An 18,588-nucleotide genomic window follows, 5' to 3' on the forward strand; every position below is an offset into this window, starting at 1 on the left:
CGACGCTGGCATCTTTGCGACCAACTCGTTTTCACTTCTAACTTCTTCACCCTTGCTCTAATGAGCCAATCACCAAGAATTTTGCATCCGGCGCAATAGAAAATAGACATTTCATTTTTCCAAAAGCGCCGAATCCCGCCTCGCAAGCTCGGCGGGAGGGAGAGAGGGACCCAAACCCATCTCAACCCTGCAAACACCTTGTGCACATGTGTTAGCATATTTTCACAAATGTTATCAAGGGTGTTAGCACTCCACTAGATCCTAAATGCATATGCAATAAGTTAGAGCATCTAGTGGCACTTTGATAACCGCATTCCGATACGAGTTTCACCCCTCTTAATAGTACGGCTATCAAACCTAAATGTGATCACACTCTCTAAGTGTCTTGATCACCAAAACAAAATAGCTCCTATGGTTTATACCTTTGCCTTGAGCTTTTTGTTTTTCTCTTTCTTCATTTCAAGTTTAAGCCCTTGATCATCGCCATGCCATCACCATTGTCATGCTATGATCTTCATTAGCTTCTTCTACTTGAAGTGTGCTACCTATGTCATGATCACTTGATAAACTAGGTTAGCACTTAGGGTTTCATCAATTCACCAAAACCAAACTAGAGCTTTCAACTGACCTTACGAACAATTAGTACTTGCTTAAAACATAACGGAAGCAAACGAAAGAAATGAGTAAACATAATTAATCTAATAAAAAGTGTTACTGCTAATAGCTGTCCAAACAAATCGAAAAGCACTCACTGAACTAAACTGTGAATACTATTCTCAAAAGCCTGAATATTCAGAAGCTGCACATGAAGCACTTAAGAGCTAAGACAGCTAGCAACCGATGGAAAACAAACAGCTACTACAAAGAAATCTCTGAACTGACTGAAACACGAAGTCTGCAGCTGAGCTTTACTTGAACTCTCCAATGGTCAGTTACTACTGACACTCTGAAATGCAGCTGCAGTGCACTATCTGAAAAACAAAAACAGAGGATTACAGGCAGCGGCGGCGGCGGCATGATGAGGGCAGGAACGATCCAGGAGTGGCGGCGGCGTGACGAGGGGCTGGGACAACAACGGCTGGCGCGAGCGATGGAGACGGCGGCGCTCAAACCCTAGCAGCCATGCTTTCCTGGGCGAGGCGAACGGGAGCAGCGAGGAAGGACCGAGCGAGCGCCGAGCAGACGGGGAAAGAAATAAATGGGTGTAGAGGAGTTTTTTCTGTCCCCCGTCGATTGAGAAGGATAGGGTCTAGAAAGTCACGCGCTTTTTTCTGGCTGGCATGACTCCAAACGGGTGCCGGGGTTAGACGGGGAAGCAAACTCATGGGGAGTTTCTCCATCCGCGCACCGGCGGGTATACCGGCGGGTTTTCGCGTATCCAAAGGAGCCCTAATTGAGTTCAGACACCCGGTGCCTCCAAGGTATACATGCGCTCATTCATACGGTACAAATTGAACACGCATCCTACAATCTTTTCTGATATACTGTATTACCCAGGAACAACGCAACCTAGATAAAGGCTAGCAACCAACGTCCCCCGGACAATTTGCCTAGCTAGTCATTAAAATTCCGCATTCTCTTGTCACTGTGCTTTTTTAGTTAACCTCGGTAACTATTTGCATCTCTGAGGTTTTTTAAGCACATTACACATGAAGAAGCTAACATACATATAAACGTCATACACCCTATCCTATATATAAGTATCTCCGAGAGACCGAGCCAGCATTAAAAATATAAGTGCGAAAGCCCCCCACCCCCGGTACCGGAGCAGTGGAATCGCCTGAACGCCCATGAATTTTTAGGTAAAGTTCTGTAGTGTAGGTGATGCTGAAATTTAAGATCAAGCAGTAGTCGGAGGTATGTTGTTGTCGCACTTTTGTTCAACCTCCTAAAATTTTTAGGGGATCCGCCGCTGCACGAAGCTATCGAAAAAATCAAAGGAAAATGTGTCACGCACACACCAATAAGCGATAACCCAAGTCGGTCGCCATCCTACCTTGTACCGTTGCTGACAGAATCAAGATTTCACCTTGAATGTAACTTTACTCGGCCGGCGATATCTGTGCATGGCTATGCGCCAAATTGTCTAACAATGTACGGGAGACAATCAAGTTCAAAATGCGTTTTGTTTTCTTTGGGGGTTGGGAGGTGGGTGGGGGTAACGATAATTGTTCTTCCATGACGGTTTGACGATGAGTGAGAGTGAGAGAGGCCATCACGGCTATATAACGACCATCTTGCAAATTCTTCGAAGCCATCCCAAATTCTCTACGTCACCCCCCCCCCCCCCCCCCCCCCCCCCCCGGCAACAGTAACGATAATATATTCTTGGAGTGACGAGTTGACGACGAGTGAGAGAGTCCATCACGCACGCCTATATAAACGACCATCCTGCAAGTACTACAGCTGCCCCGCAAGAGCCGCCAACCCAAACTCTGTAGCCTCTAGCAGCCATGGGAGCACAAGACTACTGCTCCACGGCTGTGGCCGCCGCCAGCGTCGCGCTTCTCGCGATCTGCTCGTACTACCTGCTGCTCGTCGGCCGCCGCGGGCAGCGCGGTGGTGGCGGCAACGGCAAGCAACCGAAGAGGTACGCGCCCGTGGCGGGCACGGTGTTCCACCAGCTGTACCACGTCCGGCGGCTGCACGACTACCACACGGACCTGTTCCGCCAGCGCAAGACCTTCCAGCTACTGGTGCCGGCCGGCCGGCGACAGATATACACGTGCGACCCCGCCGTGGTGGAGCACGTCCTCAGGACCAACTTCGCCAACTACGGCAAGGTGAGCACAGTGATAAGCTTATTAAGCTAGTAGTATATGCTTCTCTGTTTGCATGTTACTTTTGTGCGCTGCAAATCTGGCCGAGGGGCTAGAACTTCGCCTAGCTACTAGGAAGACACCCGCTCCCTCTCCGTCGCTGGCCTTTCTTCCGACGTCGCTCTTGAAGTCTTGAGCAACTTGTGGAGGCTGAGCGGCATCACAAGATTGGGTTGGGGTGCCAGTCCGAACCAAGAAATCCGTTAGAAATGTTTTGAAATGGGTATTGTTCTCTCTTTGATTAGGGATACGGATCCTCTCTTCAATTCTTTTCCACAGCTTCAGCCTATCTTTTCTCTAGCCTGGAACTGGCACTCCTAAAGTAGTTAACCAGATGCGGTCTCTAGTCTCTTGGCCTACTTCCCTATCCAAAAATGTGTTCAAACTTGAGGAAACAAAGGAAATGCAAGTAAATACCCTCGATTCATTCCTTTTATGCGAGTGGGAAATAATCAATGGCAAGGAGTGTTAGAATAAACTACTGTTTTTCTTGTGTGAAAACAGCAAGGGAAGGCAGCGCCGAAAGGATCTCTGTTGTGATACTGTAGCACTGCAGGTGCAGGTGCAGGCGCCGCACGGCTCACCTGCAACACTGTAGCCATGCAGTGGCCGGCGCAGAGTCAGCCATGTATGTTATCTGGTTACTGTTACAACATATGGGTTGTACTAGGACTAGATAGATAGAGTTGTATAAATAAACTACCACGGCAACTTAGTAAAGAGAGTTCAGATTTGTCATCTCACAGACAGGGCTTCGGTCAAAGCTGGTGTCTTGTATTGTGCGTGCATGCTCTGTTCTCCCTTCTTCTTTTAGCTCTAGCCATAGTGCATGGGACGGACAACGCTTGTTCGTGGTCGGCACGGCTAGTGGGTGCTCGGAAACACTAGCGGGTGCTCGGCAAGACTGGTAATTGGTTCACTCACCTGAGCCGGTGATCCTGTGGGCCAACAAGTGGTATCAGAGCCGTACAAGCGTCGTCGCCAGACTAACCGCTGGCGATGATGGGCGGTTCGGAGATGGGCGACAGCAGTGGCACTGCTGTGGCTGCCCAGCCACGACCGGAGGTCGTTGTTCGCACGGTGCGGAACATCAGCGGCACCAGTTGGCCGACGCTGACTCGCACCAACTATGGAGAGTGGTCGGTGACCATAAAGGTCAAGCTCAGAGCCCGACGGCTCTGGAATGTTGTTGACAAGGGCACCGACAATGAAGAATATGACATGTCAGTGCTGGAGGCTATTCTCGCTGCTATACCGGCAGAGTATAGGGAGCCGTTGGGGGCGAAGAGCTCGGCTAAAGAGGCGTGGGAGGCTATTGCGGCGATGCGCGTCGGTTCCGACCGCGCAAAGATGGCGACGGCCCAACTTCTAAAGCAAGAGTACGCTAACCTCAAGTTCAAGGATGGTGAAATGGTGGAGGACTTCCCTCCGCCTGCAAATGCTCATCAACAAGCTGAAGAGCCATGGCGTCACCATCGATGAAGAGGAGGCGGTCTCCAAGTACCTTCACTCCGTGCTGGCAAAGTACATCTAGATCGCTCTCTCCATAGAGACGATGCTGGACTTGTCCACCCTCACCATTGAGGATGTGATAGGCTATCTGTGGGCGGTGGACGAGCAACTAGAGCAAGCGACAACAACGAAGGACAGCGGCAAACTGCTGCCGACGGAAGAGGAGTGGGCTGCTCAGAGGAACTCTGGGAAGGCAGCCTCCTCCAGCCACGGTGGCGATGGCAAGCGTCGTGGCAAGGCTTCTTCGGAGAAGAAGAAGCAGGTCGACCCCAACACCTGTCGGCACTGCGGGAATATGGGCCATTGGGCACGGGAGTGCCCAAATGGCAAGCAGGAGAAGAAGGCTTAGGCTCACCTGGCACAAGCCGATGATGAGGATGAGGCCACTATCCTGATGACGACGTTCTGTGCACTGCACGATGTCGAGGCCAAGGAGAAGGAAGAGGCAATGACGGTGGAAGGACCTAGGAAGGCCCTGAAGACCGTCAACCTCGACGAACCACGTGCCCAAATTCACCTCGGACGTGTGGGCACCGACCAGGAGCAGCGGTGGTATCTAGACTCTGGTGCCAGCAACCACATGACGGGCTCCAAGGCATCCTTCTCTGAGCTCAACGACGATGTTACCGGTACAGTGAAGTTTGGTGATGGCTCAAGAGTGGCAATCCAAGGGCGTGGCACCATCATCTTTAGGAGCCAGAATGGGGAGCACAGCGCGCTAATGAATGTATACTACATCCCACAGCTGCGTTCCAGCATTGGTCAGCTAGATGAGCGCGGTAGCGAGGTACTGATCAAGGACGGAGTCCTTAGGATCAGGGACCGGGAGCAGCGACTTCTTGCCAAGGTGAAGAGGTCTCTGAATTGGTTGTACCTTCTCGACCTAAAGGTAGAGCAGCCGGTGTGCCTGGCGGCAAGACACTCCGAGGAACAGTGGATGTGGCATGCCCGGTTCAGACATCTCAGCTTCAACGCGCTTGGTCGGCTGGAGAAGATGGTTCGAGGGCTACCCCACATCAAGCACGGAGGCGAGCTGTGTGACAGCTGCCTGGCCGGGAAGCAGAGGAGGCTACATTTTCCAAAGGCGGCCAAGTATCGCGCGAAGGATGCTCTCGAGCTCATTCATGGTGACCTCTGCGGGCCAATCACGCCTGCTACAAACGGTGGTCGGCGATACTTCCTCCTGCTCATGGATGATTGCAGTCGCTACATGTGGCTTCAACTCCTGATGAGCAAGGATGAAGCGGCGGCGGCGATCAAAAAGTTCAAGACGCGCGTGGAGGCCGAGAGCGGCAAGAAGTTTCTCATGCTGAGGACTGATCGCGGCGGCGAATTCACTTCGGTAGAGTTTGTTGCGTACTACGTGGATCAGAGTGTGGGGCAACACCACACCACGCCATACTCGCCATAATAGAATGGCGTGGTGGAGAGCCAGAACCAGACGGTGGTCGGCATGGCTCGATCCATGATGAAGGCCAAAGGCATGCCAGCAAGGTTCTAGGGAGAGGCGATGACCACGGTGGTGTTCATCCTCAGCAGCGCTCTGACCAAGGCCTTGATAGGCAAGACGTCGTTCGAAGCTTGGTATGGATACAAGCCGAGCGTGTCCTTCCTTCGGACATTCGGCTGCATCGGCCACGTCAGGAAGACAAAGCCAAACCTTACCAACATGGAGGACAGGAGCACACCCATGGTGTTCCTGGGCTACGCGGAGGGTACCAAGGCGTACCGGCTCTATGACCCACGTGGAGACAAGGTGCTTCTCTCGCGTGACGTTGTGTTCGATGAGGAGGCGGCTTGGGACTGGAGCAGTCCGAGCATGGGAGAAGCTGGCGGCTTCACCAGCACCTTCGTCGTCGAGCACTTGGTCATCCACAGTGGTGGAGACGCTGGGAAGAGGTGTCGAGCACTCCGGGAGGAGTGTTGAGCACTCCAGCGGTAGAATCGAGCACTCCTGGGGTAGTGTCGAGCACTTCGGGAGGGATGCCGAGCACTCCGGGAGGAGGGCCGAGCACTCTTGGAGAGATGCCGAGCACGCCAGGAGTGGTGCCGGGAGGTTCTGCAGTGGTGGCGACCACTCTAGGACAGGTGCTGAGCACTCCCGTGGTGGAGCTAAGATGTCTTGTAGTGGTGCCAACCACTCCAAGATTGAGGCTGGACACTCCTATAGTGTGGCCAAACACTATAGGAGTTATGACAAGCTGTCCAGAAGTAGTACCAACCACTCAAGGTGTTGTGCCAAGCACTCCGGCGGAACAGGGAACTCCATCGACGCCGATCGAGTTCACCTCACCTCCAAGTCACATTACTGAGTTCGTGGATGCCTTCCATGAAGGTGAGGGGGTGCGGTTCCGCAGGCTGGACGACATCATCGGTGGCACAGGTCCCTCAGGTCTGGTGGGCAGGCTGCTCAATGGCACAGAGCTACTACTCGTCAGTGCAGAGGAACCACCCATATTCGCTCTAGCCGAGCGTGATGTAAACTGGTGACGGGCGATGCTAGAGGAGATGAAGGCGATCGAGGAAAATGAGACTTGGTAACTCGTCAATCCACCTCCAAGATGCTGTCCGATCAACCTAAAGTGGGTGTACAAAGTCAAGCGGGACGAGCTCAGCACCATTGTCAAGCACAAAGCGTGCCTCGTTGTCCGAGGCTTTGTTCAGCGCGAGGGCATAGACTTTGAGGAGGTCTTTGCGCCAGTAGCACGCATGGTGTCTGTTCATTTGCTACTAGCCTTGGTAGCAGCAATGGACTGGCGCGTCCATCACTTGGACGTTAAATCGGCCTTCCTCAATGGCGAACTGGTAGAAACGGTCTTCGTCAGGAAACCCCCAGGTTTCGCCACCAAGGGAGAGGAGCACAGGGTGCTCCGACTGCGCAAGGCGCTCTACGGGCTGCGGTAGGCCCCCCGAGCATGGAACACCAAGCTTGACGCCACGTTGGGCAAGCTTGGGTTTCAAAGGTGCGCAACCGAGCATGCGTTCTACACACGGCGACGGGGGAAGGAGGAGCTCGTCGTCGACATGTATGTGGATGACTTAATCGTCACCGGCACACGCACGGAAGGATATCAACAGCTTCAAGCATGAGATGGCAGCTCATTTTCGAATGAGCGATCTCGACGCACTCTCCTACTACCTCGGCATCGAGTGAGACAGGGGAAGCAGGAACTCAATAGCTTCAAGCGTGAGATGGCAGCTCATTTTTGAATGAGCGATCTCGACGCACTCTCCTACTACCTCGGCATCGAGGTGAGACAGGGGAAGGAGGAACTCACGCTCGGTCAGAGCACGTATGCCTCCAAGCTGTTGGAGAGGAGCGCCATGGCTGAGTGCAAGCCATGCGTGACTCCAATGGAGGAGCGGCTGAAGTTGACGAAGGCTAGCACCGCAGCGAAGGTGGATGCGACACTCTACCGGAGCATCGTCGGCGGTCTGCGCTACCTAGTCCACATGAGGCCGAACATTGCGTTCGCCGTGGGCTACGTCAGTCGCTTCATGGAGGATCCTAGAGAGGATCACTGGACTACGGTGAAGCGGCTACTGCGCTACGTCAAGGGGACGGTGGATCATGGGATCATCTTTCCAAAGACCGGCGAGAGTAGGCTATAGCTCACTGTGCTCAGCGATGCAGACATGGCGAGGGACATCGACGGACGACGGAGCACCTCTGACATGCTCGTCTTCCTCGGGTCGACCCCAATTTCATGGCTGTCACTAAAACAGAAGGTGGTGGTGCTATCTACGTGTGAGGCAGAGTACGTAGCGCGCGGCCACAGCAGCGTGCCAAGTTGTGTGGCTACGCCGGCTGCTGGGTGAGCTAACCAACATAGAAGCTCACCCACCAGCACTGATGGTGGACAACCAGCCCGCCATCGCCCTCGCGAAGATTCCGGTTCTGCACGACCGGAGCAAACACATCGACGTGAAGTTTTACTTCCTTAGAGACTGTGTCGATGGAGGGTAGATCGTCATCGAGTTCGTCGAAACTGGTCGACAACTCGTAGACGTCCTCACCAAGCCGCTCGGACATCTTCGAATCACGGAGCTGAAGGAGATAATCGACATGAAGGGGGTACAAGGGATAGCAGTAGGTTTAGGAGAAGATTGTTAGAACAAACTATTGTTTTCCTTGTGTGAACACAGCAAGGGAAGACGACGCCGAAAGACCCCCTGCTGTGATAATGTAGCCACTGCAGGTGCAGGCGCCGCACGGCTCACCTGCAGCACTGTAGCCATGCAGTGGCTGGCGTAGAGGCAGCCTTGAATGTTATCTGGTTACTGTTACAGCATGTGGGCTGTAATAGGACTGGATAGATAGAGTTGTATAAATAGACTACCACGGTAACTCAGTACAGAGAGTTCAGATTTGCCATCTCACAGACAGGGCTTCGGCCAACGCTGGTGTCTTGTATTGGACGTGCATGCTCTGTTCTCCCTTTTTCTTTTAGCTCCAGCCATAGTGTGTGGGACGGACAACGCTTGTTCGTGGTCGGCATGGCTAGTGGGTGCTCGGCAACACTAGCGGGTGCTCGACAAGACTGATGAATTGTTTATTCACGTGAGCCGGTGATCCTGTGAACCAACAAGGAGTAGAGTCTAGAGCAAAAGGGCCAGACGTCAGGTTAGTTAAAGCAAGAAAGTCATGCTACCCTCCAGTCCTCCACCATACGCTACGTCGTATATACGCCAAAACCTTATAGCTGGCCGAACCGAGCTTCATCGGTGTTCGATATATACTAGAACTGTCCGCATTGCGATGTGTGCCTTGAGGAGTCAGGAAGCACACAAGAACCTCACGGGAGAGGTACTTTGACATTTAGGACCAAGTTAGCATCCCTAATCCAACCCAATGTCCCAATCCAAGTTGGCCACGCAGCTTCCAACGGCCGATTCGCGGGATCGTTTCTCTGGCTTATAAGACAGATAGAAAAATATTATATCATGATTAATAAACATGGCTGATACGATCAAACAAACAGGTGATGGCGTCCTTCTCAAAGCAGTCACCTCAGCTGATATTTTATTTTAATGATTTTTTTTAATAAGTCAGTCAGTTTTTGGCTGCTGTCCATTTTGTGTCGCCCACTGTAACGAGCCTCTGAATCCCGATCCACGCAAAGGGATGGAAGAGAACCTTTCTGGTTTTGACAATGAATGGGCCTCCATAAAGCATGTCTTTTTCGTATGAACCTTTAATGGGCCTTCCGATTCTATAGCAAGCTATCTAGTCTAGTCAGTTTCCGAATTTCCTTGTGTTTCCGGCAGATGATGATGTGCGCTTCGTCTGAACCGTGCAGGGCACCTTCAACTACGAGAACACGTCTGACCTGCTCGGCGACGGCATCTTCGCCGTGGACGGCGACAAGTGGAGGCAACAGCGGAAGATCGCCAGCTACGACTTCTCCACGAGGGCGCTACGCGACTTCAGCTGCGCCGTCTTCAAGCGGAACGCCGCCAGGCTGGCCGGCATCGTCTCGGGCAACGCCGCGTCGGGGCAGCCCATGGAGTTCCAGGGCCTCGCGCTCCGGGCGACCATGGACTCCATCTTCACCATCGCCTTCGGCCTGGACCTCGACACGCTGCTGGGAGGCGGATCGGGGGAAGGGAGCCGCTTCGCCGCGGCGTTCGACGACGCCAGCGAGTTCACGCTGCTCCGCTACGTCAACGCGTTCTGGAAGGCGCAGAGGTTCCTCGGCGTCGGCTCCGAGGCCAAGCTCAGGCAGCGGGGCAAGGTCGTCGACGAGTTCGTGTACAAGTGCATCCGCGACAGGGCCCAGGAGCTCTCTGACAGCAAGGCGACCGAGGACGACGCTGTCCCTGTGAGTACCTGCTGCTCTGCAACAGCTCCGTCCACCCGTTTCTGTCGAACGCGCTGCACTCTGAATGAACTGACACATCCATCCCTCGATTGCGCGATGTAGGATTCGAGGCAAGACATGCTGTCCAGGTTCATCCGAACGGCGACGAACGAAACCGGGACGGTGGACTACAAGTACTTGAGGGACATCATACTAAACATTGTCATCGCCGGCAAGGACACGACGGCGGGGGCACTTGCCTGGTTCTTCTACATGGCGTGCAAGCACCCGGAAATCCAGGAGAAGATCTGTCAAGAGGCCGCAAAGGTGACCAGCGCCAGCGAGACGGCAACCGTGGATGAGTTCACGCAGAGCCTGACCGACGAGGCCCTGAACAAGATGCACTACCTGCACGCCGCCCTGACCGAGACGCTCAGACTGTACCCGTCGGTTCCTCTGGTGAGTAGGAGTAGTTCATGTCTTCGGTAGTCACTGAGAATGTGGCAGGTGCTGACCATGCTATTGATGGTACGTTCAGGATAACAAGCAGTGCTTTGGAGACGATGTCTTGCCTGACGGTTCTAGCGTCAGCAAGGGAGACATCGTGTTCTACGTCCCCTACGCCATGGGCCGGATGGAGTACCTCTGGGGCAAAGACGCTGAGGTCTTCCGGCCGGAACGGTGGCTGGATCAAAATGGCGAATTCCAGCAGGAAAGCCCCTTCAAATTCACAGCGTTCCAGGTACGATATGACTGCAGTTTCTCAATCAAACGCCATTGCAACCATGCAGACCGTGTATGTTCTGACTGAACTAGTCTCACGACATCCTTAAATTATGCGTCTTCCACAGGCTGGTCCGAGGATATGCCTGGGAAAGGAGTTCGCGTACCGGCAGATGAAGGTCTTCGCGGCCGTGCTCCTCCGCTTCTTCGTGTTCCGCCTGCGCGACGGTGAGAAGGCGACCGTCAACTACCGGACCATGATCACGCTCCACATCGACGAGGGTCTGCATCTGACAGCGACGGCGAGATGAGGTTGTCGCCTGGCCAGCAGTGGGCACGTAGCCGCCGGTGCCTGCAGCTACGCGAGCGACAGGTCCTTGACTCCCTTGTACATTGGCAACCACTTTGTGTACTGCGTCTTGTTGGGAAATACGTAATAAACATGCCATGGAATAAGTTGCGCCGCTAATTGAATCGCAGTCGGTGTCGCGGTGAGCAGAGGTCGGTGTTCGCCATGCGCCCATGTCTGAAAATATCGGACTTGTCACCTGAATCTCAGTTGATCGTCGTCCTTGAGAGCACGTTTTGGGCATTGGCGCTCACGGATTCCCCGGATTCCCTGTCAAGCTAGTGCCGACGAATGACTAACGTGACATCCTGGTCTAGACGATGGGCATTGGAGTCGTCTCGGACAGCTACTTGTGTCAAAAATGGTCGTACATGGCCGATTTGACGGATGGCACCGGATCGAGACATTTCTTGAAACCTTCTTGCGTCACAGGAGCGGTGCATGAACCTTGAGTGTGCCCCAACTCACTTGAAATTAATAGATTATAGGGAATAAGAGTAATGTTGGATTCGACCCAATAACTAGTGTGTATAAGACGGTGGAACACATGTAGTTGTAACTAACTAAGAAACTAAATGTGCGACTGAAGAGCTTGCTACAAAGAGCGACTCGTGCTCAAGACGTCTGTGTCCGCACCCGCCTCTTGCGAGCACCAGCCATGGGGAAGAGCTCCCGCATCGCAGCTCGCTTGGAGGAAGACAGCGGCTCCTGGAATGTGTCGTGGAAGCGTGTCGCGATGGACGCGTCAGGCGTCACCGGAGACGACCGCGGAGCAGCTCGACGACGGCCGAGCATGACCCTCTTCGCCTGGTTCTCTGGCTTTGGGTCGCGGAACACTGACATGGCAGCGAGCCTATCACTGCGGCGCGCCACGAGGTTCTCATCCCCGCGTGAGTCACGCAGGCGCGGCGGCGACTGAATGAGTGGCACCTTGAGGCCGGCGATGATGTCCTGTACGGACACAGGCTGCACTGTTGGTGAACCATGTGCTGCCGCTGGAGGGGCGACATGGGCTGGCGTAGTACTCGGGTCCAAGGCACCGGCCGTGTCCGATACAGGCTTCGTAGCGTCGACGAACTCCGGCACGGACATTTTGGCCGGCGGCGGCGTGGAAACGTTCTGCAGAGACACTGTAGACGATCCGGCAACGCATACAGGCACTTCGCTGTTGTCTTCCGGGGTGGGCTGCGCATCAGTATTCAGCAGCTGAGCCCCACTTGGGCTGGTGTCCTGGTGGAGCACAGGTTGAGGCGAGCCCATTTGTGGCCCAAGACCAGGTGAGGCAGACAGGTCCACAGAGATTGGAGCAGCCGGCGACAGGAGAGGCTCAGCGGTTGGTTCACCATCGATCCCCTGCAGTTGCTCCAGTTACGGATGAATGTTATATGCTGATTCTTACACCTCATTGTTGTACCCCAATCGATCTGTGCAGTGCTTCTCTTTTTCTTAGGAGGTGACTAAATTGATATTTTTCTAGGTGCCAATAGTTTTTCCATGGTAAAAGTAATTGATTTGCTGTGTACATCATTTGGCAGGCTTGGTTCTGCATTTTGGTTTGTAATTACTTTAACAACCTCTTTATGTTTCCAGATCTGATGGATCTCTTCAATTACACCAGCAAAGATACCACACCTTCCTATATGGGGATCTGTTGGAATATGGAAATAGATTCCTCTTGTACTTTAACAACCTCTGGTTCAGTCCCTTTTCATCACTCCTTACGCAACTTGTGAGATGTTCAGAGCCACTAGACATATACTGTCGGTGTTTTTGGACCACCGACGAATAAATTTATATTTGCGCGTCTAGTTTGGATGGTGTGCTCGGAGGACACAAGAGTTTATACTAGTTCGAACGAAACGTCCCTACATCCAGTTCGCTGCTGCTCGTGTTACCGGCACTCGGTTTGCAATAGGGGTTACAAACAGGCAAGAGAGGGAGAGGATCCCAAATCTTTGGTGGAAGGAGTGAACGGATGCTGAGAGCTCGATTGCCGCTCAGCCATGTGCTCGTGTCGTGCTCTTATGTTTTTATCTCATGGTTCGAGCCCCTTTATGGGACGCCCTGCTTCCCCTTTTATAGGGAAAGGGAAAGCGCAGGTTACCACATAGGAAAAGGAGAAGAACGAGAGAGAAGAAAGCCTCCAGGATCGCCGGGTCCTTCTTCTCCTTCATGCGGGTCCCGCCGATCCTGTAGACGTCAACAGGGACGGCTCCACGTCGCGGCCCTGTTCATCACTAGCGCCATGCGCAGGCGTCATCTACCGGTCATGGCGTTCCATTCCGTCCCGACAGATGTCGTAGTGAACTGACGCGCATGTCAGCGTTCGTACGAGGGTTAGGCAGAACAGCACCGGCCCGCCCGACACTGTTCTTGATGTGAATCCTCAGGAATGGCCCATCATGGCCACAGGTTACATCGACGCGTGCCAGTCTCTTCCCTGGTGTTAGAGTTTTAACCCAGGCCTATACGCTTGGACCTAGAGTGGTTGGCGGCGGTATGGGTCCCCGTCGGATGAGACCAAACCTGCGTCCTTGGGGTTGGGCGAAACGGAGCCCGCACCGGAGGGGTCGGGCGAGACAAAGCCTGAACCAAAGGGTCGAGCGAGACAGAGCACGAACCCAAGGGGTCGGGCGAGACGAAGCCCGAACCAAAGGGTCGGGCGAGATGGAGCATGAACCCAAGAATCGGGTGAGACGGAGCACGAACCCAAGGGGTCGGGAGAGACGGAGGCTGCACCCAAGGGGTTGGGCAAGACGGAGTCCACGACCTTGAATGAGACCCCCACGGCCTCGAGGTCGGGCAAGGCGAAGCCCACACCCAAGGGGTTGGGCGAGACCCCTGTGGCCTTGAGGTCGGGAGAGCCAGAGCCCACGGCCTTGGGGTCGGGTGAGACCTTTTAATACGTCTTGCTCCATCCAGGAAAATCAGCGTGGGCGCTAACTTCCTTGCTTTGGGTATCCCTAATATCGATACCCGACAGTAGCCCCTGAGCCTGCGGAGGAGTAGAATACTCCTTTGGGGGCTTTTCCAGATGGGAGGACTCTGAGGGCCTTGGATCCGATCGGAAAGATTTTTCTTGATTCTGATCCCCTAGGATCTGATCGGTCCACCGTCGTACTACGACCGCGCGTTTGGTCTCCTTGCGAGTCTAACTTTCCTCGAGCCCCCATACATAGCAGGGGTCCGGTCGAGGGTCGGCTCGTCTTTGTGATCGTCGTCCCTCAAGCATTTTTCGATAAAACGGAGGGGTCGAGCCGTGCCACGTTTTTCCTTGATGGACGAAACACGGTGCTCATTGAGCTGTTAATGGGCTAGTCCAAGTGGGGGCCTAGCTTTCCGTTCACGGGGGTCCGGCATAGGTCAGCTGGTTACCGACTCTAGATTCTCAGTGGCAAATCCATATAGTTCTCGGGTCCGTTCGATCGGTCCCGAGGGCTCGTTGCCTTTCTTTTAGGAAAAACTATGGACTGGGAACCGACCAAGATTCAAACATGGGAGGGGATGCCCACGGCGCTTGTGCACCTAGGTACTAGCCGCTAGTGGGCCCATCCCTTCCTACTCCTCACTCTAAGGGCACCCCAGAGTGACTGTGAATCCATTGGAGGGCCAGCCTTCAAATTCCTAGGCCTAAATGGGTCATAGGAGCGTTTTCCGCTCTATATCCCCTCTTATCTATGATGGTTCTTAGCCTATTGAACGGGTCAACCGTCATCCAGCGTATCCTTCGAGGGCGCGGCTAGAGATAGCGTGCGCGCGATCTTCGGAGGGAGGTGACGTGACGCGGCATAGTGGGCACGTGAATCTAGGTGGATGGTTTGCCTTCTCACCCCACTCCGCCCTATAAATAGCGGCCTCCCCCTTCGCATTCCTACACACCAAAACTACAGCCTTACCTTCTATGTTTCTCCGCCACCATTGTTCGGATCTGCCATGCTTGCCAATCCACCGCCGAAGCCCTAGATCTGTAGCTTCCGCTCCTCCGCCGCCGCCTTTGCTTCTCCGTAGCCACCTCCATCCTCCATGGATTCATGGTACCGCTCTGATGTTACCTATGCACGCATGGAGGGCCTCGTCAAGCATGGTCTTCTCTGTGGGAGGACCGATGTGGTGGAATGGCTTGTGCCCGGCCGTGAGGATGCGCCGGTGCTGCCCGACGGCTATGTCGTCTCCTTCACACTCTTCCATGAGCGTGGACTCGCGGTTCCTCCCCACCCATTCTTCTAGGGTCTATTGCACCACAATTAGATCGAGCTGCAGCACTTGAACCCCAATAGGATCCAGCACATCGCAGCCTTCATCGCGATGTGTGAGGGGTACCTAGGGATCGAGCCCCACTTCGAGCTGTGGAGATATTTCTTCTCCGTCTCCTTGATCAAGAAGGAGAGAGGTCGGGAGACCTCGGTGCCGATGAGATGCGCAGGCATCCACCTCTGGGGGCAGTGGGCGGCCGAGTACATGCCCTGCCAACTCTCTAGATCCAACAAGGGGTGGCACTCGTATTGGTTCTACCTGAAGAACGACCCTATCGCTCCCTTGCCGATCTTCTCTAGACGTCTGATCGAAGAGGTACCCGCCGTCATGGCTGTGGGGGCCACCCGTCAAGGAGAAGAAGAGGATGCACGATGTCCTCAAGGCCCTCTCATTCTTAAAGACCCATAGCCTCTGTGGGGCCGACGTCATCAGGGGGTATCACACGAGGAGGGTGGAGCCCCTGATGGCGTGCGTTCTCCCACTGTACGGGATGATGCCCGATGCGTAGCTCATCGGGACGACGCTCACCCAGGTGCTGCTCTAGGACAGCGAGGTTGCGCAGCACATCAAGGAGGCCATGGGGGAGACCGATGTCATGTTCTTGATCTTGGGGCATCCCGAGATGTAGCCGGATGCGGGCTTCATCGAGTTGCTGGCAGGGTTAGCCTTCTGAGACTGTCGCACCATTACCAGAGCATGCAGCCATGAGGGCGGCAAACCGTGCCGCGGATGAACAACAGAAGAAGAAAAATGATGTTGAGGAGAAGAAATAGAGGTCGAAGTAGCGAGCGAAGCTACAGCGAGGGAAGCGGTGTCAAGGCTTGTTAGAAGAAGAGGAGGAAGAAGAAGAGGAAGAAGAAGAGGAGGAGGAGGAGGAGGGCTCCATGTCGCCCATCCCGTGGGATGATCTGGCCATCGGGGATGAGGACCCGCCTTTGTTGTAGGCGGGGCCCTTCCCGTGGTATGTCACGAGGTAGGAAGGGGAGGATGCGCCCCTAGAGCTAGCATAATCAAAACACGCCGCCCCATCTAGACCTTTGATGGCGGCCTTGGAGCCTATGGAAATAGGTTGCCCTGCTCCATCTGATCCCTCGGCGTGCCTCCGGAGTCAGCGGGAGGCGGCCGTTTTGATTCATCCGAGCCCTTCGAGCTGTGGGAAGGCTCGAAGCGGCAATGTGTCGATGAGGAGCAGCCGGGGTCGGGCAAGCCGGCCCCAAAACATCCTCGTATCATGGCATCAAGGTGAGTCAATAGTTTTTTTATCCTTTTGTCCTAACGAATTTTTGTCACGAACTTACTGCCATGTCCCTTGCAGCGTCAGAGGATGTGGGGCTCTCTTGCGGCTTGCTCCGAAAAAGATTCTCCTTTGGCAAATGCTCAGGAGTCGGCTGGCGCCGCGTCGGTGCAGGGCGTGAGTGGCATCGTGGCAGCCACGGCATCGACCGAGGAGGTGCAACTAATGGCTATGTCCATGGGAGAGCAGGCAGAGGAGGGCGCATTCGGGGCGCCCATGGCGGGCATGGCGCGGCCAGTCATGTCCTTAATGTCGCAGGTAGAGGAGGCACGGCCAGAGCCACCGTCCATGCGGGTGGTCATGTCTGCGGTGGGGCAGACGAAAGGGGCACACCTGAGACATCCTTCACGGATCTGGCGATAGGGTAGGCCTCCATGTCCACGTCACCTGCCCCCTCTATCGCTAGAGGAGCTACTCTAGAGGAGCTACCAACACCAGAGAGTTTGGCACCGCTTGAGGTCAGCATGGGGACATCCCGGTCTCTAGTCCGGATGGCTGCCCTTGATGAAGCAGCAAAGGAGTGGGAATGGGGGAGCATCCACATGGAGGTTGGGGATGCGATTCGTGCCCTGACCACCATGCTGAGCTCGATGTGTGACATTATCGCCCTAGTTGGCCAGGTATGATATGACTGTGCTTCTGTCCCTCATGTTCTCTTTCCACACCTCTAAGTCTTGTCTTCTTCATAGATCCTTATGGTCTAGAGCTAGGAGAAGTCCCAGTTCCTTGCTGAGGAGACGCGGTGGAGTGAGGGGATGGCTGCACAGCTCACTGCCGCCCGTCAGGAGGTGGCTGAGCTTGCCCCTACCACCCGGGAGGTGGCCAACCTTTGAGTTAGGGAAGGAGCAGGACAATTTGCTCTAGACCATAGAGGAGCTCCGCACGAGGACTGAGCTAGCTCGCAAGGAGCGCGTCGACGCTTAGTAGCGGGTCGACCACCTCGAGGGTTAGCTTTAGAGGGAGAGGGACCTCAAGGTTGTAGCCGAGGGTGTGTCTGCCAGGCATGCCGTGGAGGTCAGTCGGCGCCAAGAAGAGGTCTAGCACCTAGAGGCTGAGGTGATCTAGCAGCACGATGAGGTGCATAGGCTTTAGGCAGACATGGACAGTAAGTCTCCGGTTTCCCTTGTTGTCTTTCTCCCTAGAATCGGGCACAGCGACCTTGCCTCTAGGTTTTTAACGTGAGAAAGGGTCGGGCACAGCGACTATTTTAGAAAGTGTATATATATACCCTTATCAGCCCTTGAGTGAGACCCAACCCCTTGCCACTACCAGGGTTGGTTTTCACTAAAGATCGAGGAGACGATAGCGAAACTAGTACGAGAAAGCATTTTTTGTTTTGTTTTAGAAACATCATTCTTAGTTTTTGTACATACCCCCTCCCTAAGATCTGAGCCATCATTATGCAACCATGCATTTGGTCTCTTTGTGAGTCCAACTTCCCTTGAGCCCCCACGTGTTGTAGGGGTCCGATCGAGGGGTCAGCTCATCTTTGTGATCGTTACCCTGTCCAGGGTTTTTGTAACTAGAGGGGTTAAGCTAACATCACTTGCCTCGATGGCTCGAGTGTCATGCTCAGTGAGCTCGCTAATGGGCATGTCCGAGTGGAATCTGGGTCCATCGTTCATAACGGAGTCGGCATAGCCCTCATGTGGCATTCCATTGCTCCTTAACCCACCTCCCGCCAGATACCTAAGTAGTTTTGGAGACCGACTCAGGTGGCCCACTGGCCTCCCCTCAGTGGAGATTCTGTGGGCATGGCTCAAGGTTAGGATCGAACGAGAAGGTTGAGATGACCTTATCTACTTCTAAGCGGGTCTGGCAAAGGCCACTAGGGCT

The 18,588-nt window shown here is 54.2% G+C and overlaps 1 protein-coding gene across 1 annotated transcript; it reads left to right on the forward strand.

Moving 5' to 3' along the window:
* Positions 1-2,433: 2,433 nt before the first annotated feature.
* On the forward strand, positions 2,434-11,311 carry LOC136486988 (cytochrome P450 704C1-like). Its single transcript, XM_066484093.1, has 5 exons — positions 2,434-2,783; positions 9,632-10,153; positions 10,256-10,591; positions 10,671-10,874; positions 10,984-11,311. Exons 1-5 carry the CDS (start codon positions 2,454-2,456, stop codon positions 11,164-11,166), a joined length of 1,575 nt encoding a protein of 524 aa, XP_066340190.1. The 5' UTR covers positions 2,434-2,453; the 3' UTR covers positions 11,167-11,311.
* Positions 11,312-18,588: the final 7,277 nt, after the last annotated feature.

Source organism: Miscanthus floridulus, chromosome 1 (assembly GCF_019320115.1).
Source record: "Miscanthus floridulus cultivar M001 chromosome 1, ASM1932011v1, whole genome shotgun sequence".
Classification (NCBI taxonomy): Eukaryota; Viridiplantae; Streptophyta; class Magnoliopsida; order Poales; family Poaceae; genus Miscanthus; species Miscanthus floridulus.

What these genes read in the sequence shown, in the direction of transcription:
- LOC136486988 (XM_066484093.1), top strand. Translation starts at nt 2,454, where the DNA reads ATGGGAGCACAAGACTACTGCTCCACGGCTGTGGCCGCCGCCAGCGTC. An exon ending in ACTTCGCCAACTACGGCAAG is followed by an intron (nt 2,784 to 9,631) that starts GTGAGCACAGTG and finishes TGAACCGTGCAG; the next exon opens with GGCACCTTCAACTACGAGAA. An exon ending in TGTACCCGTCGGTTCCTCTG is followed by an intron (nt 10,592 to 10,670) that starts GTGAGTAGGAGT and finishes TGGTACGTTCAG; the next exon opens with GATAACAAGCAGTGCTTTGG.